This window comes from Neopelma chrysocephalum, unplaced genomic scaffold, assembly GCF_003984885.1.
Source record: "Neopelma chrysocephalum unplaced genomic scaffold, ASM398488v2 Primary Assembly neopelma1_382, whole genome shotgun sequence".
In the NCBI taxonomy this organism is placed as follows: Eukaryota; Metazoa; Chordata; class Aves; order Passeriformes; family Pipridae; genus Neopelma; species Neopelma chrysocephalum.
In genome coordinates this window covers 3,683,356-3,710,544 of record NW_020898046.1, presented here as the reverse complement: position 1 = coordinate 3,710,544, position 27,189 = coordinate 3,683,356, and the positions used below count along the sequence as shown (strand labels likewise).

Genomic DNA, 27,189 nt, shown 5'->3' with positions numbered 1-27,189 from the left:
TCTCTGGGTGAGGTTCATGTGTGTGTGCGTCTCTGGCTGCAGTCCTTGCTGCTGTCAGGGGCAGTGTACTGCACTATTGGCTCACTCCATTACTGGTTTGCTCCAACAGGAATACTGTGTCCTGGGTCTTACAGTGATTAAACTATCTGAACAATTGAAAGCATTAGTAAAACAAGCACACAGGGATACATATATACCCTTGGAACTCTAAAAGTGAACAAAACTGTAACAGTTTGGGTATTCTAGAATGTGGAGTTGTGAGTGGGGCAGTTGATTTATTAGGGAGGATGAAAGATAAGATGGATAGTATAAAAAAATGTGGTGTCTGTAGCACTAACAGTGTCAGTGAATGCATTTAAAGCAACAGAAAGGCTGGTAAATGAAAGAATAAAAGGACATCAATCAGCTGGTCTTTATCACAGGCAAGTAACTGACTCCCTTGTCATAGATTATATCATCACATCACCACCTGATAAATCTTGTGTAATGAGTTGGGCTGAATGCAAGTATTTAGCAGTCAATAACCATGCCACAGGAAGATAACAGAAGCTACTTTAAATTATAACTATATGAGGATTTTGTATTTCTTATCAGCCAATCTCAATAGATTTTATGAAACTCTCAGTCCGTACGATAATTTCCTCTGAGTTCCTATCTTAATTTTTACAACCCCCTTAATATACGACATAAAACATATCACCTTTAAATCTTTTTATCTTCAAATATACTATTTAGAGACAGCTGAAACATGGAATTTCTCAATTCAGCATTTTATTCTGTTTCCCTGGAAACTCACATTATGGCTAAACCAGATTTTAATATTTGAACTGTAAAATAATGTCACCATGCGCAAGTTATTCTGCTTGTACTGTACTAAAGACTGGAAATCACATTAGTGCCACATAAGGGGCATTCCTTAGATATGCTTCCCCTGGAACAACATCCACTTCAAAATGTTTCATGAACTGAGCAAGCATATAAAAATTGGTATGAATTTACACTAGCAAATTTATGACCTACTTTGTACATATTTTATTTTTTAAAAAAATAATGAAATTAAAACAATACCACTAAGCCTGATGGCTAGAGAAGTATGTCAGGAAGGTGGAAACCTCAGTTTGGTTCCCAGTTATCCTATCAGCTATCACTTGTGAATGAAGGCACTTTACTTCTCTGGACCTCAGTTTCCCCAACTGTGATATTGAAATAATAATAATATACAGCATTTTACAAATTGTTTTGGGATCTTTTAGGCTGAAATGTAAAATAAGCACCAATAGTCCCATTTGCCATCACCAAAGAAAATACTTATAAAACTATCACCTCGTGAAGATTTTTTATGTGTACCAGTCATAAATCTCAGATGATATTTGTTGGAACTTGGAATTTGATTATGTTTTGAAATGGTTTGTATTTTTTAGGTGCTGCAACAATGTAATATCACCATTGCCTTAAGTGGTAACATTTCCATGGTTGAAGATCTGTGTAATCTGTTAAAAAAAAAAAACAAAACAGGCCCAAAATTAGTTTCAGCAAACCTGATTAATTTTGTAGCTATAAAAAGCCCTAATTAATTTTACAGCTGACAATCTCTATATTGTCTTTGTATTGTTGTTTTATATTGTTCTAATATATTCCTCTAGAATTTTTTGCCCTGGGTATTTAAAAATTCTTTTTATTATAAAGCAAGTTTTGGTATTTTAATATTAACACCAACCTCTGCCAATCTTGACAAGCCATTTATAAAGCCAGTCAATGTCTTCATCAACAGCGTCCTGCACCATATTACAGATGCACTAAGCAGGTAAAGAGTCACTGTAGATTAAGTAGGCTTTGGTAGAGTTTGTATAGAAGACAGAGAGAAAAAATTGTTGTGGAATCATCCCAGTTGCCATGTTCTGTGGTTCACTCACCTCCTTTCCTCTTTCTACCTCTTTTAGCTCAAGAACAACAATCAGTTATACATAGCAACCAGGCTGAAAGCAGCAGAACTGTCATTGAGAGGACACCAGGAGCTCCTCAGGACCCCAGTGGGCCAGGTCAGTTGTTACCATTACTATTGCCTCTAGCCCAATCACTGACCATGTGACTCGCTAAGATCTCTGCAAAAACAATTTGAGGAAAATCCCTGTCTGCTGAAGGGACCGGAATGAACCTTCAGAATTTCTAGCGGTCATGATTCAGTGATATGCTCATCTGATAAAGATGGGCAGAAGAAACTGAATTTAAAGGTACCAGCAGCTTAGCATTTATAGAGTGTCTTGTGACTAAATTAAAACCAGGAAAGTATGCTCCATAGAAATATTTATATTTAAACTATTGTGTTACTGAGTAAAATAGATTAATTAACAGTTGGGGGGCGAAATTTAAAGAATGAACAAAAAATAGCAAAGCAAAGAAACCCCAAAACTAAATCTAGGGGTAGTATAGACCAGCAATGGTCATAAAAGAAAATGTAATGGTGTTAACTGATTATCTGAATGTGTGATTATTGTTTTGTATTGTCTTACAAAAGTTGATGCTTTATTCAAAATGAGTAGAATGACACTTCAAGCTTTAACAAGGGCAGCTTAGGTGTGTTTTAAGATACTCTGTCTAGGATTATCAAATAGCTAAAGAACACAGGGACGGTTTTATACCACAGATACTTGAGACTATTTCTGATTGCACTACTCATTTGCTCATTTTTGCATTTACTTTAGCCTATCTAGACTGTAAGTTTTTGGAACATAATGTCAGTGTTTGCTTGCAAGGGTACGTACAGACTATCTAGCATTGTAAGAGCTGGTTAATAACAATAATGTTTTTATTCAGATAGTGATGTAATTGAGAAATTATGTTAGATGACTGTGGTGTGAAAAGCTTGGTCTCTAGGAATGCTGGATGTCCTCACTTCCTGTTGTATTTATTTTTCATTACCAATGTATGATTTAAAGTTTACCAGCACAAATATTCCAGAAAATTAATTTCATAGTTGTCTGCATAAGTATTCATGGGAACAGAATTTTATTCATGCCAGGTGTGTTTGTGCACTCACTAGACTGGGAGCAGAAACAATCCTGGTTTATCAGATCATTCCAATTAACCATTATTTCAAATACTAATTGTTCACTATAAAAAAACATGAAAAGGTATCCATGATTTAGAGGTGTTGAAGTAGTTGGCACACTATACTATACTCCAGGCTGTGCCATCTGAAGTTGTATATGCCTTTGAGGGAGTAGATATGTTGGTAGGGCAGAATTATTTAGAAAGTCTGTGTACTCAGAACTGCCAACAATCAGCATATCTTGTTTAATTAACAACTAAAGACACATGTGAAACATATTTGAATAAGGAAGTAATTTGAAAAAAAATCATTCTCTGCCTGTGATATACTCCCTAGCAGTGAGCAAAACTGCATTTGTCAGGTAAATTTTGTGCGTCAAATTATATGCAAGTTATTTGGCAGCATTCTCTACTTACTGTCAAATAAGCTTGTAGTTTACACGGTGAGGAGCCAAAAGATGGACAACATGTGAAATACAGTGTAAAGGATGCACGTTCTTTGAACTTTCTTACTACTTCCCTTTCTTTTGAATCTGTTGATGCTTTGGTTATGGATGTCTACGCTGGCTTTCAGTATAATCATCAGCTGTTACACACTCTAGTGTTATTGTCACTCACACAGTTGGCCTATATCCGAAAACATTTTGAAGAATCAAATAAATAAGGCAACTTAGGTTCTCAGATCTGTGTTTTGCAGTTGTCAGTATACTGTTCTGGGCTGGGATATTCATGCATGCTGGGAGAACAGGATGTCAGAATTGAGATCACCACAGGGTTTTATGGAGAGAATACACATGTATGTGCTTATGTCCATATATGTTTTTACTTTAAATCATAATGGAGAGATAGAAAAAGAGAGGGAAAGAGTGAATCTGGCAGGAAAATATAGAAAAGCATTTCAAATGGGAGTTAGGAGTCTGTTGCCCATTGATGATATTGTGTGAGCAACCAAGTTTCTCAATGGTGGAGGGAGGAGGATGTTGTTTAGTAAAGCAGACAGGACACATATGAAAAAATGAGCACTGGAATATGCCACTTCTTTTAGTAGGGATTATGCTCTGAAAAATAAATCTGAAATTGGAATCTGAGCTCCACATTAATTACATTTTAGCTATTTTTTTAAATCAAAAGGGTTAAGTTTAGAAGGAGATACCTCTTCTGGGTGCCAACACTGCAAACATGACGTGGGGTCAGGACTAACTGCCCTGATCTGTCATTCCATCAGAAGCTGCCATGAATCTACAAGCCAGATGCTGTTTCCAGCTCCCACTATGCAGCCATGCCACTTGACAGCATAAACCCTCACTTCCAGCTTCATCTATGTAGCTTCTCTTCTTCCCTCAGTCAGAACTGATAGAAACCAAACTGAATAAAGCATTACACCCTGCAGGTTAGGTATCAGTTTGGGTGGCTGTGCATGAGCCAGTAATGAATTCAAATCCCTTTTTGATAGTAACAATTCAACCAGGAGCAGAAGTATCCCCATCTGTTTGCCACAAAACAGTATGACCATGAAGAATATTCAGACAAAGATCTGTCAATGGACTGTCTCCAAAGGGCTATTGGAGAGAATTGCCAGAGTCTAAACTAGGTGTTTGAGTTATAAACACACTTTAGTATCTGTGTAAGTAGACACCTTGGGCAGAGAAGACAGCTGGAGATGCTAACATCCTAACCTAAAAAAGCTAGCCTTATTCACCAGGCGCTACCAATTACGACTTTTACTACCAATATACCTCTGCAGGAGAGCATTCTTAAGGGTGTTGGCATGCTTCATCTGTGCTGACTGGGTGCATTTAGTGCATTTTCTGGATTTTCCCAAATGCTATCAAGTTAGATAAGCCACATTTATTTTTTACATACTAGAATTTTGAAGAGTAAAAGTCATCAGAAGAAGATGCCCTTTTACATATGACTTGCTTGGGGTTTTTTGGAGTTTTTAGACCCCTGCGCTTAGACAGGATTTCTGATTATAACTGTTTAGTGCCATGGGAATAGACATTGACACCATAATGAAAAGTGACAAAGGATCAATAGCAATACTGTAAATTTACACTAATAAATATTAGTATGTACTGCTAAAGAATCTCTTGCATAGCAGTTTATTAAGTCATAGCATGGCCGGAATCATGTGTCTAACATCATGTGTCTAATGTAGCCCATTTAGGCTGAATTGTTGAAGGAGCTGACTAGATTTTCTAGCTTTGCTTACAGGGATTTGAGCATTTAATTTTATCAGCATCTTCTGAAAATCCCAGAGTAAGTTTGATTACTGTCATCTGTTAAACTCAGATGGCTAGCTGAAGTCATGTGGAGTCCTTGTTTCAAGATCAAGGTTTTCTTCACCGCCTTAAAAGCATCCATCTAGGCCTTTTTTTTCCTGTATATACTAAGAGTGTCAGGAACAATTTGAGCAGATTTTAAAATAAACTTGACTTCATAGATTGAGCATCTATTCTTAATGACAGACTAATGATTATTCCAAAGTTCTTTATCTATTAGCTGTTTTTCTGCCTTGCTGCTGTGTTACACAAGTCTTTATTTTGACCTGAACAATGAAAAGATGATGTATTCCTTCAGACACAAGCCTTGCAAATTCATGAAGTTATGTTATAAATAGTAAGTAAAAATGAATGCTTCCGTGATTGTGTTAACGGAGATAGACTAAATGAGGGATAACTGAATACCCCGTAGGGTGCCAGGAGGAGAAAGAATGGCATTATGTTGATTAAAATATGCTAACCATTCAAAATACTCTTGTAGAATTATAAATGCTTTATAATGGATACAGATGCTTCAGCAATTAGTTACTGCTGTGCTGCTGAACCTCACTAATATGTGATACATGACAAAAATCAAGATGATTCACTGAAGACTAAAAATTCAGAAACTTTTCACCCCACTTTCAACTAATGTCTTTTAAGTCAATTACACTTCCTTTGTTTTTTTCACCCCACAATGGTTTAACACTATTTTTTTTCTTCTAATTTTGTTCTCTGACCAAGCACTTACACAAAAAATGAATGAGAAGATTAGCAGTCAAGAGATGAAACTGACTTTTCTACAGAAGAAGGTTGACAGCATTGCGGCTGCAATGAATGATGTGAGCAAGATGCTTTCTTCTCTGGAAGGCAAAATCAATGAAGATAAGGGCAGAGACTTCCAGTCTTTTCTAAAAGGTAAGAAAAATAAATTAATGTAATCACTCACCCTGTAAGGTACCAAAAAAAAAAAAAAGCTAAAAACCTTCATGGATTGTCCTGTTCTATTGCTCAACATTTATAGGGAGAACTCATTTTTAATTTCATTTCAAAGCAGAGGGATTTGTTTATTTCAACATTTTTTATGGTGTCTTTCATAGTGACAAAAAATTTATATTCTTGGTTACTACATTGTCTACATGTTAACTTAAGCCATTATCAAGGCATTTTCATTTACTTAGAACTTCTGCAAATATTCTTATCTCTGTTTTTGTTTATCTGACAGCAGCTAAAGGTTGTAGTATTTGCCTTGCTACCAAGTCTAACTAATATGCCTTAATACATAATTCACATATGCAGGGGAAACGTATAAGGAATTCTGTGGTGGTTGTATTTATAATATGGCAAACATCATGCTGAATAATTCACTGACCATATTAGGCTACCATTGATAAACATCTCTACTCATGTTCCGCATATGAGAAAGACACGGTTAGAGATCAGGAGCTTGGACAGATCCTCACCACAGAATTATACATCCATTTTTTGTGAATCCTGCAGCAAGACCTGTTTGTTACCCAACTACAAATGGTGCTTAACAAGCAGATTGAGACTGAAACTCTCATTTCCTTGATGTGCAATATTTTTCTCATTTTTCAGGAATTTTCCCCAAACTGTATTTTACACTTTAGAATCCAGAGGACTTTTCTACTGATTAGAAATAGAACAAAGGATCTGGAACTCCTTACATTGAGATAGAACTTAATGCAACAATAAGTGGTTTTGTATATCCCTCAGATTTACCAAGTTGGACCCTATTTTTTGTGTTTTCAGTCCTCTGTCTCCTGACTTGCTCCTGACACATGCTAGATGGCTCCCTTATATGCAAGTTTATTCCATCTCTTGATCAATGACCTGCTTTCACCTCTCTACATATTGCTAGATGACATTCTTGACCTTTGGGTATACATTTAATTTGTCTTTGAATATTTTCCATTTCCCTTCTGCTTTCTCCTCATTCTTTTTCATATTCCACTCATTCTGTCATTTTCATGCTAGTCTAACAGGTGATTTGCTGCATCCTGTGTTCCTGCTTCTCCATTCCCTATCTATATTCCAAGGTCTAAGTCTTAATTAAAATGTGCTGTTCAAAAGACCCCCATTATTTCACACTTTTCTGTAAATGTGTTTAAAACCTTTATTATTTTTATCTGTAATGCTTTATATTACACCTGTTTAGACAAAATCTCCAGTTGATGGCACTTTTTTGATTTACCTTCTCAATCTATGTCCTAACCAAGTAGCTCTAATGAAAATGATCCTATCAACCACATTTCTTGACTCTGAAAATGGGCATTCTAATACAGGTTATACTTGGCTTGTACATAGGTCAACAGCAGGAATGAGGGAAGGAGGGGAGAAAGAACAAGGTTAATGTTTTTGTTGGCTTTTATATGTAGTGACAAAGAGCAACTGCGGTTTCTGCCCAGAAAACACCAGTCAGTTGCACTCCAAATGCATAAAGGGCATCCTAAAGTAGCAGGACCTGGAAAGAGCTTCCATGCTGTCCTGTAACTTGGTACAGAGGTGCAGCATAGGCACATTAGACTTGCTAAAAATTACACTTAGATGCTCCACTGAAGAAAACTACAACTTTCTCCACTACCACTGCCATCCTGAAGCAATGCACTTTCAAAGCACACTTAAGTCTGTAGTTGTTTCATGTTCCTCAGACTTTTTCCTTCTTCATCTACTTTTCCATCTTCTTCCCATAGTGCCCAGGTCCTTTGCTCACAATCCATACATCAGCTTTTTTAATTATCACAGAAATTCTAAAGTCTGCCCAGCTTTGTATAAGGGTTTGTTAGGAGTGAGGTCTGATTCTGTGACCAAGCAATTCAATACAGTTTAAAAAGTCTTTAATTCTTGGTTTCATCTGTAAAGGGACTTAGGGGACAAAAACCTGTCATTTGTTAATAGGGGGCAACGCTCACTGGAATAACTGATAAGCTTCTCTAATTTGATTTGTGAAACCTGTTGTGCATTTTAAAAATTGCTTTCAGTACTCAGGAGGCTGTTTGCACTTTTTACTTAGGGAAAATAATTTGGTATTCTCCCTTTAATTTAATAAACTGTGCTGACTTCTTGATATTGTTTTCTTCCTCCTTCAACTCCATATTTTATAGACACCTTTCCTCTTCATTATTAAAATGTACACTGCTTCTCAAATGAACTCAACAATGGAGTGTTAATCACTTCCAAGTCAGAAATGTCATTTACAGCTGCATATATAACCTTAATTCAGTCTCCTGTGTACATACATTTATTTTGCACATTATTCTTCAAATAATTGAAACTGCAAAGGGAGTATATGTTGACACAAAGTAATTACACCCTTTGGATTTCATCCAGGAAGTTAAAATTAAAATGTATAATCTCATAAAAAGTGCAAAAGATCTTTAATGTTCATAGGTAGTTTGGACCTTTCTATTTCAAAATGAGCAACAGAAAAATTGAGTTACATCCCTGAGTGCACACATGTGTTCTCAGCTCAAGCTCAAGAATATACCCAATTGTCACCTACAGCACAAGTTTGGGTCAGGTCTTTCTGTGGAGAAGTGTGCTCCCACAGCCCCTGGTGGACTTTGGAGTAGTGCTTGTTTACTTGCTACCTAGTTGTCCTGGCCAGCAAGCAGTGGAGAGAGAAACCCAAAGCTGCCTGTTTTATCAGGCTGTACACCCTCGTGGTAATGGGAACACCTGAAAACCAGAGCTGAGCTCCATAATGCGCTCGCAATCCAGCTAAACAGAGTAGGAATAGGAGAGGGTGGCTGGCACCTTCTTGGCTGTCACAGAAAGAAAAGGTATAGATCCTGTGGAACACCTCTCTCAACAGAATGGTCTGTTATCAAGATTTGTTGCTGAGACAAAGGAATTTAATTGATTCCTCACAGAAGGTTTAGAGTAATCTTGATTCTTTCCACAGCCATTAAACTTTTCTTCACAGCCCATTGTGTCTCTGAGAGCACAGAACATTTTTCAGCATCATAAAGCAACCTGACCAAATCATCACTTAGAATGGTTTCGCTATATGACATTTATTTGACTCTGCGTTCACATCTTGGTTCTTCCTCTCAGCTGCCAGGACATCTTTATTCTCAGATATCTCAGTGTGTAAGTGGGCACATACATGCGCGTATTCATGTACATACATCTGTCTAGTCATTCACTTGCTCTTCAGGTAGTAAAGAGAAAAGTAATAAAGGTAATCTCAGTATTACCGCTGTTGTTTATTATGCTTTGTGTAAAATTGGTGTGACATTTGGGACCTCTGTTGACGGTAGCTGAGTTTATTGCTTATGAAACTTCATGTTATGTTTCTGAAGTGTCTCTTTCCTAGCCTAGTCAACTTAATGCACCTGCATACTATATCCTGCCTGGAAAAAAGCCACCATCTGAACACGTGAAAAAGTACTGTGCTTCTCTCTAGCTTGCTGAACAAAACCATTTTCATTTGGAGTCCTTTTACACACTTGGAGCCCAAAATTGCATTGCTTTTCATGGGTTTGATTTCCTGACCTTTTACTGCCCTTGATGAGAATGTACCTTCAAATAAGTTTTTAGAACGTGCCTTGGTGTTCTACAGACAAATCAATAAAATCCAGGCTATAGAACAAATTGAGAGGAATATAGGGGAAGGCAACAAAGAATTTCGGCCTTTATCAATACAATTTTAATCAGAGAACCTATGGTCATTGAGGCATTGTCAATGTTGAAGAGTTTAACCATTATATCACAAGCTGGTTACAAGTGTTCATTGGGTTTAGGCAAAACATGTAAAAAATGCTTCAGTGTTTTCCTTTGGAGAAAAAATTAATAAAAATCCTCCTAATCTCACACCAGAGCAGAACTACTGCTCTAATTAATTACAATATGTTATGCAGCACTCTTTTTTTTATGACTGTCTTGAGCCATCTAAGGCTATATGGGAAACATATTTTCATGTTATTCACAGGAGCAGAATTCCCACACATTCACCTCTGCCTAGTACTTCTCAAAATCAGTATTCCTAGGAGCTATTTAAGGAGCTGTAGTCTCCAAGACTAAAAGTTTCTACCTTTAAAATGTCTGCATTTTGCAGCAGTTGTCATGTTACTAACTTAAGCTATTCAATAAGGTTATTCTTTGTATTTTTGTTCTTTCTCACTATAGTGTTTCATATGATCACTTAGCACATACAATAGGAAGGTCATAGTCTCTGCTTTCACTTCTTGATCATAATGGTGATAAAGCAGTTGGTTTTTCCTTTACTTTTCTAGTGGAGAAAAGACACATCATTTTATAAGAGCCACAAAAGCACACAGATCTCTTTTCAGTGCTCAGAAACCACTTAAGTAGGAGATCAAAATTGAAACCACATGCAGAGTCTGAGTTTGCCTTTTCAAAATAACAGCAAAATTCCTGTTGATTTCAGTAGAAACAGGGATGAATTCTCAAACACTATTAGACATCCTCTACATTTAAATTTTGCTCTGTGGGGCAGGGATGTGTGTGTTTTACTTCTGTACAACACTGCGTTTGCCCACATAGTGGGGAAAACTTAGATGTGGCTAACACAATTGATTTGATTGTTTCCATATTTCTCCTTTTCCCCAAAGGTCTCAAATCCAGAAGTATCAACGAATTAGTCAAAGACATAGTCAGAGAACACTTTAAAGTATTTCAAGGTGAAATGCAAGAGAGCATGGCTCAAATTTTCAAGACTGTGTCTAGTTTGTCAGGTGAGCTTGAAAATACAAAAGAATTAGTCAAGCATCTGAATGAAACCCAACAAAAATTTGCTCAGGAGAAAGACAGTGGGCCAGCAAGACTTGACATTCTGGAGCTAAAGAGTCACATGGTACAGATGAAAGAAGAAATGGCCCTCGCTTGTGACAAGCCTATGAAAGCTTTACAAGAAAAGCAGAAGTCGTTGGAAATTAACTTGGAGCACCAACAGTCAAGAAGTGCCATTTATTATGAATCTTTAAATAGGACTCTTACTGAAATAAGAGATGCTCATGAACAACTGTTATCAGCTGAACAGTCTTCAAGACAAAGCATCCCTTCAGCAGATAAAGTCATGGAGTACAATCTTACAGAGTACATGTTCACACTGCATGAGAAAGTAAAGAAACAAGGCATGATGGTGCTGGAGATCTATGATGATTTAAGAGTCCAAGACAGCAAGATCAGCAATCTCAGTGTTGCACTGGAAATTCAGAGAGACTCTGTTCTGGGGGTCTGTGATGACATGTTGTCAGAGAGCAGAACAAATTTCCAAACACAGCTGGCAGCAACCCAAGAGAACGTGCTTGTCCTAAACAAGAGTCTCTCTGACCTGTTCCTACCACTGGACAATAAGATAGACAAAATGAATGAGCAAATTAATGATTTGTGCTATGATATGGAGATCTTACAACCCTTGATTGAACAAGGGGTACCTTTTAGTCTGACTGCAGAGTATGAACAACAAATTCAAGTTAAAGATATCAGTGAGAAGCTTGAAAACCTTACTACTGTCATTGACATAATGAGTTCTGCAATGAAGGAGCTTTCCAAAACTCAGGAAGGACTTAAAAATGAGTCTCAGGCTTATCAGGAAGTGTTTGAGAGCCGTGTTAATGAATGCTCCATGGAAATAGAGGATGGCTTAAACAAGACCATGATAGTAATAAACAGTGCTATTGATTCTATTCAAGATAACTATGTGCTGAAAGATATGCTACATGCTCTAAGAAATGAGACTGAAATCTGCTGTGGCAGAGCTGAGAAACTGGACACCCTCCTGGCTTTCATTCCCCAGTTCCAACAATTGAATGAATCCCTCCAGACACTGCTCTATAACAAGAAGTATGAATTCACTTCACAAGTAGCGCAATCTCTTTCAGGTCTTCCATATAAGGAGTCTGACAAAAGTATCCTCCACAATTTCAGTAGACTTTTCTACATCTTAAATGATACAGCATCAAAAGTGGAAAATCAGCAACAAGATATCAGCCGCCTGGAAGAAAAACTACTTGACTCTGCGGAGGAATCAAAGGACCATGAGGTCCGCCTTCTGAATGTTGAGTCAAAAATTTCCAAGTTTTTGGCAAACAACTGTGTCTTGCTGAAAAGAACCAATGCTGCCTCAACAGAGAAAGAGCAGGTGGTCTCACTTCAGCTCCAGACACTGAGTTCCAGGATCAAGGCCCTGGAAGCCAAGTCGATCCGTTTCTCAAACGTCATCCCACTTGTGAACAAGACGGCTCATGAGGCCTGGGGGCTGTGTCAGGTTACCAACAACAGCATCCAGAGAGTGAACGCAAGTATCCCTGTGCTAATTAAGTCTGCTCAGCCAGATATACCCCTGCTGCAGAGAGGCCTCAAAGAGCTCATTGAATCTGTCCTTGAAGTAAAAGCAGGAACTATTTTGACAAATTTAACCCAGCATGTTGATATATCAGTGGCAAATGCAGTGAACAATATCACCAAATTCCAGAAGCAGACGAAACCAGTTATAAAGAAACCAGCTCCAGCAAAAAAAACAGCAGCAAACATCACCATGAGCCTGGCAAGCCGAAGTCAAAGAAACACGGATAATACTATAGATCCAGGTAAAGCATTTTGCTCTACTAAAAATCAGGATGTTTTAATAAAGGCTTATGTAACCATTGTGATGAACTGAGTGGCAGAACTTGACTGAGGGAAAGAAAAAATCTAAAGACTGCCAGAAAGAGTGTTTCAGAGGAACTTGAGATTACTCTAGTCTCTTGCTTACAAGAGAATTTGTTTTTCTTATGAGGGGACTGCACTAAGGCATCTAGAGGCTCCATTTTAATTTTCCTAAATTCACATCTGATCGTTTTAAGATACATGTGCATGCACACACTCTCAGCTGAGAACCTGACCTTTGAAATGTAACTGACAGTTTAGACAAAATCTAAAGAAAAAAATTTTGTGCCTGCATCTCAATTAGTAATTTCAGTTAAAAAAAAGCTGGGAGAGAAATATGGAGTTGCATCAGTACTTTGCAATGTCAGCAGGGATGAAAAGTATCAAAAATCTGAAGCAAGTGAATACACCAAGTGACTGTAATGAGGCTTTTGCCAACTCCTTCAGTAATTCATTGAAATTACAGTTACAGTTACACAGTGTGTTCTTGCAAAAGAAGGAGTGCAGCCAATAAAGCAGGTTTGGCTCAAATCCACCTGGAGAACAGCTCAGTTGAGTAGGAGCTTCCATTCTCAAAATGGAAACTTTGAGTGTGATTTGCTTCTGAGCTTAAATTCAAATGTCATCATGTGAAATGAATTCATATGAATGAATTCACAGAAGTACAAACTCTGAATTATGACTTTTGGAATCATACTTGAGTGAAAATCAATAGCCCAAGGTAATGCTTCATGGAAATATAATTTCTGGCACAATACAGAAAATGAAGAGTGACTAAGTGACTAGAAATCCTGAGATGATTCTAATTCATGTTAAGATGATACAGATTCCTTAATGACAGAGACATGCTCAGGTAGTTTTGAAGATTCAGACCTAAACCTTTTCTGTAAAGCACTCTTAAACTTATGAATATTTCTAAAACAATATTTGGTCCCTATTGTATGCAGATGTAGGGATAGTAGGAGCTATTACCTTTGTTCATGTGCTAAGGCCATGGACAATCTTCTTTGTCCTCCCTCTTCCTTCCTTTCCCCACCTTGCTCCTTTGTCTCCTCCTATCCTAGGTACAGCGTTTCTCAATAATCAATGGAAAGGATCATTTTTAAACCCCCAGTCCCACGAGTAGCTTGGCTTCTGCTGAAAGCAATCCCCACTGAAGGATTTCAGTCCTTGATTACCTTCTCAGTTAGAGAGGGGACACAGCTATTCCAGCAGGCGGTCATGCTTAAAAATGCACCAAGATTTGTCATGGTCTTACTACAAATTAATTAGAATATTTTGCTAGTAAAAATGGCAGTTCATCCTCAGTCATTTCTGTGTTTTGTCTGTTCCTGGCACTGCATAGGATGGAAATTCAAAACCTCTGTTAAAATTAAGAGAAAATGAGATATGATGTCTTTGATCCTTCCCACATCTTCTACTTTGTTGGAAAATATCGCTGGCACTACCTGCCTGGAGCACAGAAAGGTGCCACCTGCTCTGTCTTTCACTCCACATTAATGAATTAATGTCTTTCCTATTTATTATTTATCTCACACTGAATTTTAACAAATAACTTGCTTGACAACATTGTATGTATTCTCACTCTTACAGAAAGTGCAGATCTTGCAGATGTTAAGAAGCCTTATTTCTACGCAAGGTTTCTACGTAGCAATGTTTATTCAGACTTTTCCATCTATAATGAGTTTTTGTACTCAATAATATTGAATGCCTAGCAAAGTCATGTTACATTTCTGTAAGTTGAAGAAGTAAGGCCATTATCCTAATTAACAAGTATCCATCTTCTGCCTGGGTAGATTTTGCTTCTCAAGGAAAGTTTTTTCTCTCAAGTTCCAGAACACCACCCAGAGATTTGTGCCATCTCTACTAAAATTTGTCAAAGAAACCCTGAGGCATAATTGGCTAATTATAAAAAGTATTTAATCTTAGACTGTCTTTTTCAATTAAAAAAAAATGCTAGAAAGATGTGAATGACAATTCTCATTGATTCCAATATGATCAATATTTGATCCTACTCTAAGAGGTTTGGGTTCTCATTGGCTTTAATGTGTTCAGGATTTGACCCTGAGGTAATACTTTCCTAAGCAGTTAGTTGAAATCAAGACAAACCAATGTGAGTTTGCATTGCATATGCAGGGACATATATCTTTGCAGACTTTCTATATTGTGGAATGAACTAAAGAAAAGGTTTATGTCAGCTAGAGGCTGCACTACCTGTGTTAGGGGTGAAAACACTAACACTTTACCTGATACTTACTGTAATGGCAACCCAGGGTGGATAAAAAGTAGTGGTCTTAAGACAGCTTCAACATCTAACACAGGGGATATGACAGCCCGTAAAAAATATATATATTCAGTAACTCTTCATTAGTCTTTCATATGGATTATGGTTGGTCTTACCTTCCAATGCAAATACTGTTCTACTGCAAAAATGTGTGATGCAGTGTAAGGGGAACTTAGCTCTGTTCCCATTTTCCTGTGGCTATTTGGTGCTGTGACTGTTTTTTAAGGAGTCTAGAGGCTGCAGTGCTCTCTTGGTGTGGGTTTTGCTTTATTCAGATTATGCCACCCTCCCATCAACATGAATAACTGAGTGAAGCTCTGCTTCACATATTTATGTATTTAAAACAGTGCATCTTTGTGAGAGGTAATTTCTTTCATTTCTCATTTCCTTTGTATTTATTTCTGATTTTGTTTTCACAAGATTTCTGACTCAACAGAAATGCAAGCTTCCATTGTTGCTTTATCATCCAAGCTTGCAGTGAAATCAACCTATTTAAATGTTTTCCATATTATTTTAATTGCACAAATATAATGGTTATTCCATTTCAGTTTGATGACCTACACCTCAATTTTGCATGTTTAGGCTTTAAAGTAATGGATTGATGAAACTGGTTCTTTGTTTTTAAATTGATGATCCTAAAATCATCACGCTGGAAGTATTAAACACCTCTGCTTAACAGAGAAACAGACTTGCCAGAGTCCAAGTAGCTCAGATGGGTCTTGACAACCTGTCCCCACCCAAAACCAGAGGACACAGCTGAGGCACCTCTCCTCCTTGCTTTTTGCACAAGAGTACTGCAGGTGAACTTTTGTGCTTCTTTGCAGCACAAACACCCTAAACAGTCCTTATACCTGAATTTCCTGACAGGGCCCAGAGCACCTTAACTGCCCTGAGCATCCTGACCTAGCCCCTAGACTGCACACCCTGCCCATGGGTCTGGGATCCCTCTTTCAGCTCAAGCCAAAATCCAAGGCCTTTTCAGTTGTGCTAGACTGTGACAAACCCTGGTTACCATGATCAACCTGCTGTCACAGGTGGTAGTGGAAGGCTTAGACAAATTTGTTAAAAAGCAAAGCCTTACCAGTGAGTCTCAAGGTACAGAAAGGACTCCCTTGCTTTCTAAACCCCTTCTCAGAGAGGAGTCTAGGTGCAGCTAAACCCAGTCTTAGCCTCGGATTATCTTAATGGTTTAAATTTAAGGAATTACAGAGGTATGATTGAACAACTTTTGTCCCGCAGGTTTTGATGATTGGCAAAATGAGAACATTTATATAAAAAGAATAATTTATTTCATAGAAATGATCAGACAAAAGATCTTAATCAGAACTATTAGTACACAATATAAACACTAAAAATCTACTGGAAGAGTATAATATAGCATAATGTGGTATAGCACACTGTAACAAAGCAATTATTGAAGCAGTTATATTAAAGCTAGCAAAAAGGAATAATTATAAAGTAGAGATCTGATGTGACTCACCCATACCAATGCTCGTGGGGAGACCTCTTTCTCTCAGCCTCAAGGAGTAATCTTGGAGGACATCCCCAGCCAAGGGAGGTGTTGCTGTTCGAGGGGTTTCTGGGGGGGTCACTGCGGGCCGCTCTGTGAAGGTTTTCAGGGCTGGAATCACCCCCCCGCCGCCCGTCCCTCGTGGCAGGGACAGGCGGCGGAGGTACTTAAGCCAGGAGACAGAGACCACGTAGCACGCAAGGAATCCAGCAGCGAAGAGAGCTTTATTCAAATTTCCCACAGCTTATAAGGGCTGCTGGGCAAAGGAGGGGATTGGCCATTTGGCTAGCCAATGCAAGGAGACAATATAATAACTATGGCAACACAGAAACCAATGGTAGACAAGTGAGTTAACAACTTCAAAACCCCAGCAGGGAGGAATCTCCACGCATACATCCCAAGAAGGGTTATGTCAGAAGAACCTGACTGTATGCAAGGAGACTGGACTTTTATAGTATAAGTGATTGACAGCTAGTTACAGATCTACTAGCCAGCAGACTAGCTATCAAATCCTATTTCAATAGCAGGATGCATATTTGAAGTCTGGTGAACCAGGGTGATCTTAGCATACTTTAACACCAAGACAGCACCCCAGGCGCCAGCAGTTGGTAACTTGCATTGCGTTGGATTATAGGTCTTATCAGGGGTAGGCTCTCCTGCCACACCTGCCATGCTGTGCTTGTCACCTCTCCTGGTGAGGCACCAGCCCTGCTGTCACACCCAGTTCCTGGGTGCTGGCCCAGATGAAGCTGTCTTTTTCCTGTTCCTGACGCTCCCTGCATATGGAATCCTGGGGATGGCCATTGCCTTTATCACTGTCAGACTGAGACTGCTGAACCAGAGGTGATTAATAACTGTAGGCTGACAACCAGTTTGACCCTGTGCAAGCAGGGTGGTCTAGTAGATTCCCAGGTACTTCCAATCTCCTAGGACTTCCTGAGAAACAGTTACTGATAACTAAGTATTAAGAAAATGTTGGCCAGTTACTTCCTCTTCAGAAGAATTTCCAAACTTAACCACTGGAGTTCCTTCCTTCCATAAGGAGACCATTAAATTGCTAAGTATTTGATTTGCTTCTAAATAACACTCTAGTAGGTACTGACAGAGCATCATTATTTGTCTGAAGATTTGTTTGCACAGCATTGGCAGTCTATTTCCCAAAAGAGCTTCTGGATGTTTGCCCTCCGGAAGAGTAGGAAAACTGAGCATTAACTCGCTATCCTCACTCCTACCATACCAAGTGTAATAAGCAACTGCATTCAGCTTATTCTCTGCTATTAATAGCTACAATTTAAGCCTTTAATTTACAGTCTCCATCTTTTACCCATCTACACTATTAAGTTGTGAAAGATTAATTAACAATAAAATATGTACTACAGTAGGAAATCTTTTCCTAGCCTGAACCTCTTGGCATCTTACTCCAAGGAGGGAATACTCTGTCTCAGAACACCCTCCAGTAAGGAAAAAAGAAAAAGAACATACTGGACAGAGGAGTAGCCTCAGCCAGAAATGACAGCACAAACATGCTATTGTAGCATAGTTACATAGAGATTACCTTCACAGTGGAAATCTATGGTATTCGCCTCTTACTCTGAAAATCCTAACTTGACTCAACTCCCTTCACAACTTCTCCTATTTCTATCAAATGGAAGAGCTTCCCAGCTGCTATTAAGCAATGCTGCACCTGGAGGGTTAATATAATGTAGATAAAGCTATGCCTGAATTTGAATTAACTCCAAGGTTAAGTTCAGGCAAAATCACCCCACAGCAGACTTTTAAAACAGTAGTCTCAACATCACTGTCATTTCCTTTTTGTGATCATTTTCCTGTTTCTTGGATTTACTTCTTGTTTATGATAAGCAGAGGCCAATTAACAGAGAGACTGCCGTGTTCTTACACAAAGCTTTTGTGTTTTGGGAATATGATATGGTCAGCACAATCAGCTGTTTTCCTTCCTTTTCTGCTTTCCTTTCATGCTTGGTAAATATGTGGATGCTTGGTAAATGTAAGTGAAAAATAACTTCAATTAAGTGTGCAGCAAAACTATTATCTGAGAAGAAAACCATTATTTCCTCATGTCCAGTTGCCTGTGCTGTGACCCCAGTCATGACAGTCCTAAATTACTTTATTTCAGGCATTAAGGGATGGACATTATTTTCTGTGGAAGGAATTACTGTTGTGTTTTTAAATCATATGCTATATCAGAGTAAATTCAAGTGTCACTGTAGCATGTGCCTTGGCATTCTGCTCACTGAACTAAAATATCACACAGAAATTGTTTGCCTTAATGCATCAGTCTGTGAAACGGCTGGTTGCAAATCTGAAGATAACATGAGCATTACTGAAATATCTGTGTGAAGCTACAACTCAACATTTCCCTGCCAATAAGTAGATGCTTTTATGCAAGACTTTTCCAGTTCTGACCTACCAATCTAGATTTACCCTCATAGGACTGTGTGGAGTTCTCTTTCCAGAGGTCTGCTGGTAGTTCCTGGCAAAAAAAATTTGCTAAAGCATCTGACTTTATTTAATCAAAGCAAGAGAAAAGAAAAATGTATGGTTTGGGAACGCCTTGTATTCAGAATTTTTCATAGCACTATTTAATTTTTAATGTGACCTGAATTTTCTTCCCCCTAAAACTATTATGACAGCACATTATACAATTACACGCAGTAGTTGCTGTCTCAGAGCTCAGCAGCACTGGCCTGACAGATTTTTCCTTATCGGCTGAGTGTGATTTGGTCAGCTCATACATAGTCGGGAACACAGGCAAGGACATCCTCAGCAAGGGTGCTCTGCTCTGCTCTGTTTGGTGTAATTTTCATTGCCTGCAACAGAAAACTTCTACAATTGTCTTGGCAGATATCCTGGAATTGAGTTATTCAGGGACAAGTACTGGAAGTGGTTTGGATAGCATTAAAGATGTTTCATCACCAGGAGCCAGACTCTCCTGCAATGGTCACTACATGTCTGGGTGGGTCATGTCACAGACAAGACAGTCCAACCTGTACACCAGCAGTACAAAATCTGTATTTTGGTACACCCAAGGATTAGCTTGCTCTGTCCAGAAATAGCAGCATGATCTAACTTCTTGGAAGCATCTTTTACCTTATTGCATGTACTTTACCCTCTGAGACAAGCAGAACTTGGCACTTACAGGGAACTTTGAATATCTTGGGGGCTAGCTAAGGGTATGCTGAGTTCAGGTAAAGATAGACTGGACCAGCAAAGGGTCTGAACAGCCTGAACAGGATCCGAAGTTGTCCTTCACAAAGAACTTCAGCAGAAATTATGCATTGACAAAGAGGCTTTACGAAATACTGGAAACTTGGCAAGTGTCGCTGTAATGACATTGTGACTGAGGTTGTTGGTTTTGCTCTCTCTCTTTCACAGGGCAGTATTCAGCTTGTGTCAGTTCCCCGTGCCAGAATGGAGGAACCTGTATCAATGACAGACAGAGTTTTGTTTGTGCTTGTCGCCACCCCTTTGGAGGAGTCAACTGCAGTGTGAAACTGGGGAACGACAATTCCCTGAGTGTCGGCAAGTACAGAATTAAGTAGAGCAATATGCTGGCAGTATGGGCCTCTGCCCCAGGGCCTAATTGGAGAGAATTTGCTGGTCAGAGGTCTCACATTTCACTTTAATGAGTACCACCTCTAGTAGTAGTGGCCTGTGTTTTGGTGCTGAAGACATCAATCCCAGTGGGTGACTCATGATCTCTTTCTTTAATATGACCAGATGATGGGATTAAATTGGTTTGGGACCTGCCATAATAGCTGGAAAGCTCCCTGATGAAATGTGCAGAGTGGAGGATGTGCAATAGATGTGTTTGAACATGATGTCATGGAGTTTGTAGGGGGAGGTAAAATCACATCTCTGGGGAATACTAGCTTTCACAGGGCCATAAATGCTCTATAAATACTAGTAGTTACCAAGATGTGTGGGACTATGGCCTCAAGGAGTCATGTTAGGCATGCCTCTGACTTTCATCAACAAAGGATATAGTCCTTGAAAGATAATTTCAATTAAAAAAAAAGAAAGAAAGAAAGAAAAGTGGAAATTATGCTTATTCAGTCCAGAAAACAAGTAAATAATTTACATCCAGGCCACATGGAATGTGAATTATATGCATCTTTCAGCACTCATTTGGCTGATTTTCACTCATGACAGCATATGAATAGTAAATGAAATCATTTGTACAAAAGCAGGTAATGATAGTGTGCAGGCTCAGCTTGAAGAGAAACACATATACTTTTATTCCTTCATTTAACATCAGGAGTGCTAAACCTCTTCAGTGTTCGTCTTAGATTTCTGGAGAAATTCTTGGCTTCAGCTCACTCATGTGAACAATGAGAGAGATCCTGAGGTGGGAAAAACTAGGAGGGGGTGGGGGATGGAAAGAAAGCTCCCTTAATGATAGCTCAGTATAGGCAACATAAAGTTCCCTTGCTGTTTCTAAAATTTTTCTTTGGTGTATACACCTAGCACTAATTGTGAAGAAAATTATGTTTTATACAATATAGAAAAATGCAGTTTTGCAGAAAGACTATATTTCATTTACTCTAGCTACGGGATGATGTGATTTCAGAAAAGCTGCTTTTGGTCTTTTGGCTGGTCTGAATTGCTTTTCTACAATGTAACGCCACTTGAAATTGTTCTTTATTCCATTCCAGATTTTTCAAAAGGATCATACAGATATGCACCTATGGTGGCATTTTTTGCATCTCATACATATGGAATGACAACTCCAGGACCCATCAGATTTAACAATCTGGACGTCAACTATGGCGCTTCATTTGCTCCAGCAACTGGAAAGTTCCATGTTCCATATCTGGGGGTCTATGTTTTTGAATATACCATTGAATCATTTAGTCCACGTGCCTCTGGCTATCTGGTCATTGATGGAATAGACAAACTCACTTTTCAGGCTGAAAATATTAATAGTAACAAGTACACTGACAGAGTAATTACTGGAAATGCTTTATTAGAGTTAAATTATGGTCAAGAAGTCTGGCTCAGATTGGCAACCGGCTCTGTACCAGCCAAGTATCCACCAGTAACCACATTTAGTGGTTACTTGTTGTATCGTACCTAAGTCAGTCATAAATGTAAGCAGTTAGTCAAATGAAGCAACCTGCATGTGAATTTAGCTTTGCCTTTAAATACTTTGTTTCTTTAACTACAGTAAGTTTCTGAAAGTAATCAACGTAATGGCATTTGTAGTGCTGATTCTTCGAGATGTTGTTTGGTTGTAGCCATGTGCACAACCCCCAAGAGTCAACAGGTTGGAGACGCAGGAAAAATAAGCACCTTCCCTATTTAAACATGACTGGGAAGCATAAATCTAATTATGATCTACAGTTACATTGCATAGACATACTTACACAAGGTTGCTGAGAATCAGTTCTCCATACAAAGCTGGTTTTGATTATTCCTTTACACCCTGATTGCATACCAAAAGTGATGGATAGATTTTGATGACTTAGATGCTGGGTTACTGCTTAGCTCATTGTATCACTAAATAATCATGGGTATATAATCTGTTTGGAAAAAAATATGTTTCTTTTTCATTTTGCCTGACATTATTCACCACATACTTTGATATGGTAGCATTTAATCAATTCATGATTTTTTATGTAATCTGTATGATAACAAACTGAGGCAGCAAAAACAGAGAGAGATACCTTCAGATTAGAAATAAGGTACTCATTTTTAGCACTGAATATAAGTAGTCATAGGAAAAACACCAAAATGGATCTGGTGGATTCTCTTTGTTGCTGAAATATTTAAACCACAGCTGGATTTTCCTTAGGTGATAAGTTTTTGGGTAAACATATTGGATTCAAAAGCATCTTAGCATTTGACCTATAACATACACAAGGTTAAATGACATAACCAAAGTGTTTTCTAAGTTTGACCTCTATAAATCTATGATTTTTTTGTTTCTGCATTATATTCACTAACTACTGAGGCAAGATGAAATGAACTTCAGTCTGCATGTGATTCTTCAAGCATCAATCCAATAAAAAATTATTTTTACTTCATGCTATGACTACATGAAAAAATAAACCTTCAGGTTTGCACCATTATCCTTTGTGAAGTCCCAGGTTGCTGCAGTTTCTTGATATCCTATTGTCTGCTGTGACTGGCTAGGTTTGTTTCTGATTGCTGCCTTTGTTAATGCTAATTGATCAGCTTTTATGTGTCTCTGTGTTTGTCTCCCTCCATTTTCTTAAAAGCTGAAAAAAACTATGATCTATGCCAATTTATTGAAGCCCAGTATGGTTTGAAGCTTCTTGAATTATTTTGTTCTCCACTGTCAGAAACTTTTCTTGAAAACACATAAGAATCTTCAGCTCTCTTCTTAGTATTACTTAATATACCTTACCAGATCTTAAGATGGATGTCCATGAAATGACTGAATTCCTCCCATGCTGTCTGTTGATAAGAGAATCTCTTTCCTCAGATGCATAAATCTACATTTTATTGTTCCAAACTGATGCGCACATTCTCCACCAGAAGCAATGGTACTGAAGTGTGACCATGGGCATGTGCCTGTGGGTTTTGGCTACCTGAACTACAAAAGTGTGCAGCACTGAACAGCATCCACTCAGCTTCAGGGGGTCATCCTACTGTGGCTTGTGTTTAAGGACAGTAGTTGAGAACTGATGAAAGCTTTCAGTATAAGCCCATTTTCTAAGGCTCTAAATTAATTGTTAAGAGATCTTGCAGCACAAAAATAGTTATTAAAATATCCTGTGTTTCCTTGAAGGATCTGAAAAAACCCAAACCCAAATCTTTAGTCTAAGGGTCAACCGCAAATCTTGTTAACAGGTTGGGATGTTTTGCTGTTGTTTATATTTTTGCTTTGTTTTTTTTCAGGCCAGAAATCCTTTCTTGTCTGTAATTGATGGATTCTTAATGTACCATGAACCCTGAATGAGTGTGCTACAGACCTTTCTCCTGTTGCATATCATATTTTTCTGTAAACACTCAAAATCTTTGATACAGCACTAACTCAGCCTACCGTATCATTGAATTTTATCAAATATAATAACCACAAGCCCCAATCCCTCCTTGTATGACTTTGTCATTTTAATGTGTTTAGTCCTCTTCATTCCTGCTGTGGTTATGGCTAAATGGCATGAAAATTACTCTGCAGATGAAATTCAAATGACCCACCAGAGACTGCATCTCTGTTTTAATGTGACTTTCTTCGCCCTTGCTGCCCTTCCCTCTAAATTCTTCAAGCTGGCTCCTCATCTTCACAGACATTATTTTCCCCCAGCAACTAGATAATTTCTGTGTCACTGGAGTGGTTTTCTTTCCTCTTTTCACCTTTTTTTTCCTCACAAAACTAAAAATTTACTGGGCTAAAGTAAGAATTCTGATTAATACCACATTTGTAGGAGTAACAGTTATAAAACTAATTTCCCTAATAGAAATAGTACTGAAGCTAATTCTCATTGTACTATTTAAAAGATAATAAAAAATAATATTTTAAAAATATAAAAAATGTACACTCCCCTTTTTGCACCGTGTAACAATCCATTCAAATCTTTCCTCAGATGAATTAAAACTAGGTGTAGTTGTCTTTGTCTATTGTTAAAAACTAAAATGCAGATTCTTCACTGTAAAGATCGGTTTGCATCAGCCACTGAAGCTTATTTATGGGCCCGTGATTATGTACCTGAGCTGCCTGGACTAATGAAGCAAACAATATTGAAAAATAACTGAGGATCAATAAAATCAGTCAGCCTACCCATTACGCAGAAAAGACAGCAATCAGTCTGAACTCCCAGGAGAACTTTTTAGGCATTAACCAGGAAAGGTAGTTCCTGAGGCACTTTGTCACCCCTCCGCTTCCATTTTCATGCTCTGATTTGCATTCCCTAATGATAGCAGGCAGCACATCTGAACGCTCATCTCTGCCCACAGCCCTTGTGAGGGACCACAAAGGCATCCTGAGCCTTTGTACTTCAGAGCGAGCAGTGTTCTCTTTATTTGGGGGACTCAATAACCATGGCAACATTTTGTCTGATACAGTGTTGACAAGCCCATCCAATTTACTCCAGAGTTTGCATTATCATTTTCTCACCTATACCAACCAAGTTATCGCAGAACACATTCTCCAGCCCCTCATATGCTCAACATTCACACTGAGAACAGTGGTTTGTTTCCCTCACATGCCATTTCTAGCTGAACAGCCAGCACAACCCTGCCTCACTACAGTTCATGCCAAGTTTCCCTGCTAACACAGGCCTGCCTGATGCTGACTCGTGGGTATTGCCGTCTGTCCCTACATCTGGGATATTTTTGTTCAATTATTTTTTTCTCTGCGATAATAACATCTACATTGGCAGCAAGCAGGAAGAAAGCCATTATTTCTGAACTCAGGCAGTGACTGAGTGCATCTATTAAGAGCAACTCTGCAGCTAAACCCCACCAAAATCAGTGGGTATCCAATGATTAAGTACCTTCGACAGTGGGATAATAAGTGCATTGAGGCAGTTGCAAAACCCAATCTCCCTAGTAGCTCAACTTGGGCAGCTGAGCAGGAGAGTGCAAAACAGTGCAAAACAAAATAAGACAACACACAAACAATTTGAACATCTCCAAAGAATTAAAGTGTATACCATGGCTTTGCACATCTGTCACTGGTGGCTGCTACTTGGGTGCAGAAACTGTTGCCTAGCAGCTCCACTGATTTCATTAACCCTTTCAGGCCATCAGATTTACCACAGTTAGCAAGGTCCACACTTTTTTTTTCAGTTTAGATTTGGTGAATCCATACTTCTTTCTATGCTTAGCTGACTGTTAGAAAGCCTGATCTCAATACTCCTGTCCCCATGATAAAGTTATCAGCAACAAAAGATGGAAATCTTCTTTAGTTATTGTGGAAGAAGGCTTTGTACTTACTAAATCTTCCTGGTGTAATCACATTTTCAGCAGTTTTATAAGAAGTACAAGTATTTATCACCACTTTGTGTTTAAAATATACAGTAGAATTTCCATTGGAGTAATTTTCTCTTTGCAAAGCTGCCACTCTCCCTTTTTGTATGATAGCAGTGATGGCAGAAGAGATCTCAAGAGTGAGATATAATAAAACACTGTCTTCAGATGGGACTCCAGTCAAAAGTGCTTGGTAAGAAAGCTTTATAAGCAAGCTGCTTCCTAGCTGAAGTTGCTATAGATATGTTACAACCAACACACTGGCTCGTAATGAACTTCCTTGCCCTGCTTCCCCACCCTCAGAAATCTGTGGTGGCTGCTAGCTGAAAATAGTCTTCTGCATTCACATGTTACATGTAAACAAACCAAAGCGTTTCTGAAAATATTTATTGTGGTGGTTGCTGTTCAAGATTCTCCTCTTAGAAAAAGCAAGTTGCAAACAAAACAGACCACGGCTGTTTACAAACACTGTACAAGAACTTCCAGAAAGCTTGCTATTGGGATTTGCAGGAGTTGGGAGATACCATACAAATGATCTGAAGTGCCCAGAAGTTCTTTATAAATAACAAAAGCTTTCTGAATGCTCTTTAAGCCCACTATTGGAAACCAGTATATTGCATCCACATGGATTTAGCGGGATGAATGGCAAAGTCAAGAAAGCTGTCAATTAAAACAAAAATCGTAAAATGATAGACATGTTTAGACAAAGAATTATCCTCAGCTCTATCTGATGACTCTGACTTCTCTGCAAATTGCCTTGAAAGGGGAAAAAAAGATTCAGCCATCCATTGCTAGGCTACTTATTGCTACTTACTGAAGTGAAAATACACACATGAGAAAATTGTTTACTGTTATTTCCTGTCAAACAAAGGGCCATTACCAGCTTATACAAGCAAGAGACAATTTTCATGCTCAGTGTTTAGACACATTCTAGAATAACATAGTAAACCTCAAGTATGGTTTTCATCAATAGTTTCTAGGGTCTAAGTAGATCACTCTGTTACCTCGGCCCCAAGACGTTTTTACAGCTTGTTAATAGGTATACATTATCATAATACGTTTAATTCTGGAAAACAGGAACTATGCTTACGGGAGAAGGAGAGAGACCTCACAAAAAGTTAAAAGGCAGCAAAGTAAACTGGAATGCCACCAGCAATGGATCACAGAATTGCTTAGGTTCGAAAAGACCTCTGGGATTATTGCATCCAACCTTTGACCTTGTCAACTAAACCATAGCACTGACTGCCATGTCCAGTCATTGCTTGAACACCTCCATGGATGGTGACTCCACCACCTCACTGGACAGTCCATTGCAACTCTTAACAACCCTTTCCATGAAGAAATTCCTCTTGATGTCCAATCTGAACCTCCCCTGGCATAGCTTGAGGTTATATCCTCTCATCCTGTCACTAGTTGCCTGGGAAAGGAGGATGAATATGTATTAAATACAGCCTATATTGGCCAAAAAGTGCTAAAGGTCATTCCTTTACATGTGGAAT

The 27,189-nt window shown here is 38.5% G+C and overlaps 1 protein-coding gene across 1 annotated transcript in view; it reads left to right on the top strand.

Moving 5' to 3' along the window:
- The window catches only part of MMRN1 (multimerin 1), a 43,851-nt gene extending 21,074 nt beyond the window's left edge, over nt 1-22,777 (top strand). Inside the window, exons 4-8 of the mRNA XM_027706586.1 lie at nt 1,941-2,039; nt 6,054-6,227; nt 10,907-12,886; nt 20,132-20,278; nt 21,412-22,777. Coding sequence (XP_027562387.1) covers nt 1,941-2,039; nt 6,054-6,227; nt 10,907-12,886; nt 20,132-20,278; nt 21,412-21,833 — 2,822 coding nt within the window. The 3' untranslated portion in view covers nt 21,834-22,777. The remainder of the gene's footprint in view (nt 1-1,940; nt 2,040-6,053; nt 6,228-10,906; nt 12,887-20,131; nt 20,279-21,411) is intronic.
- Nucleotides 22,778-27,189: the final 4,412 nt, after the last annotated feature.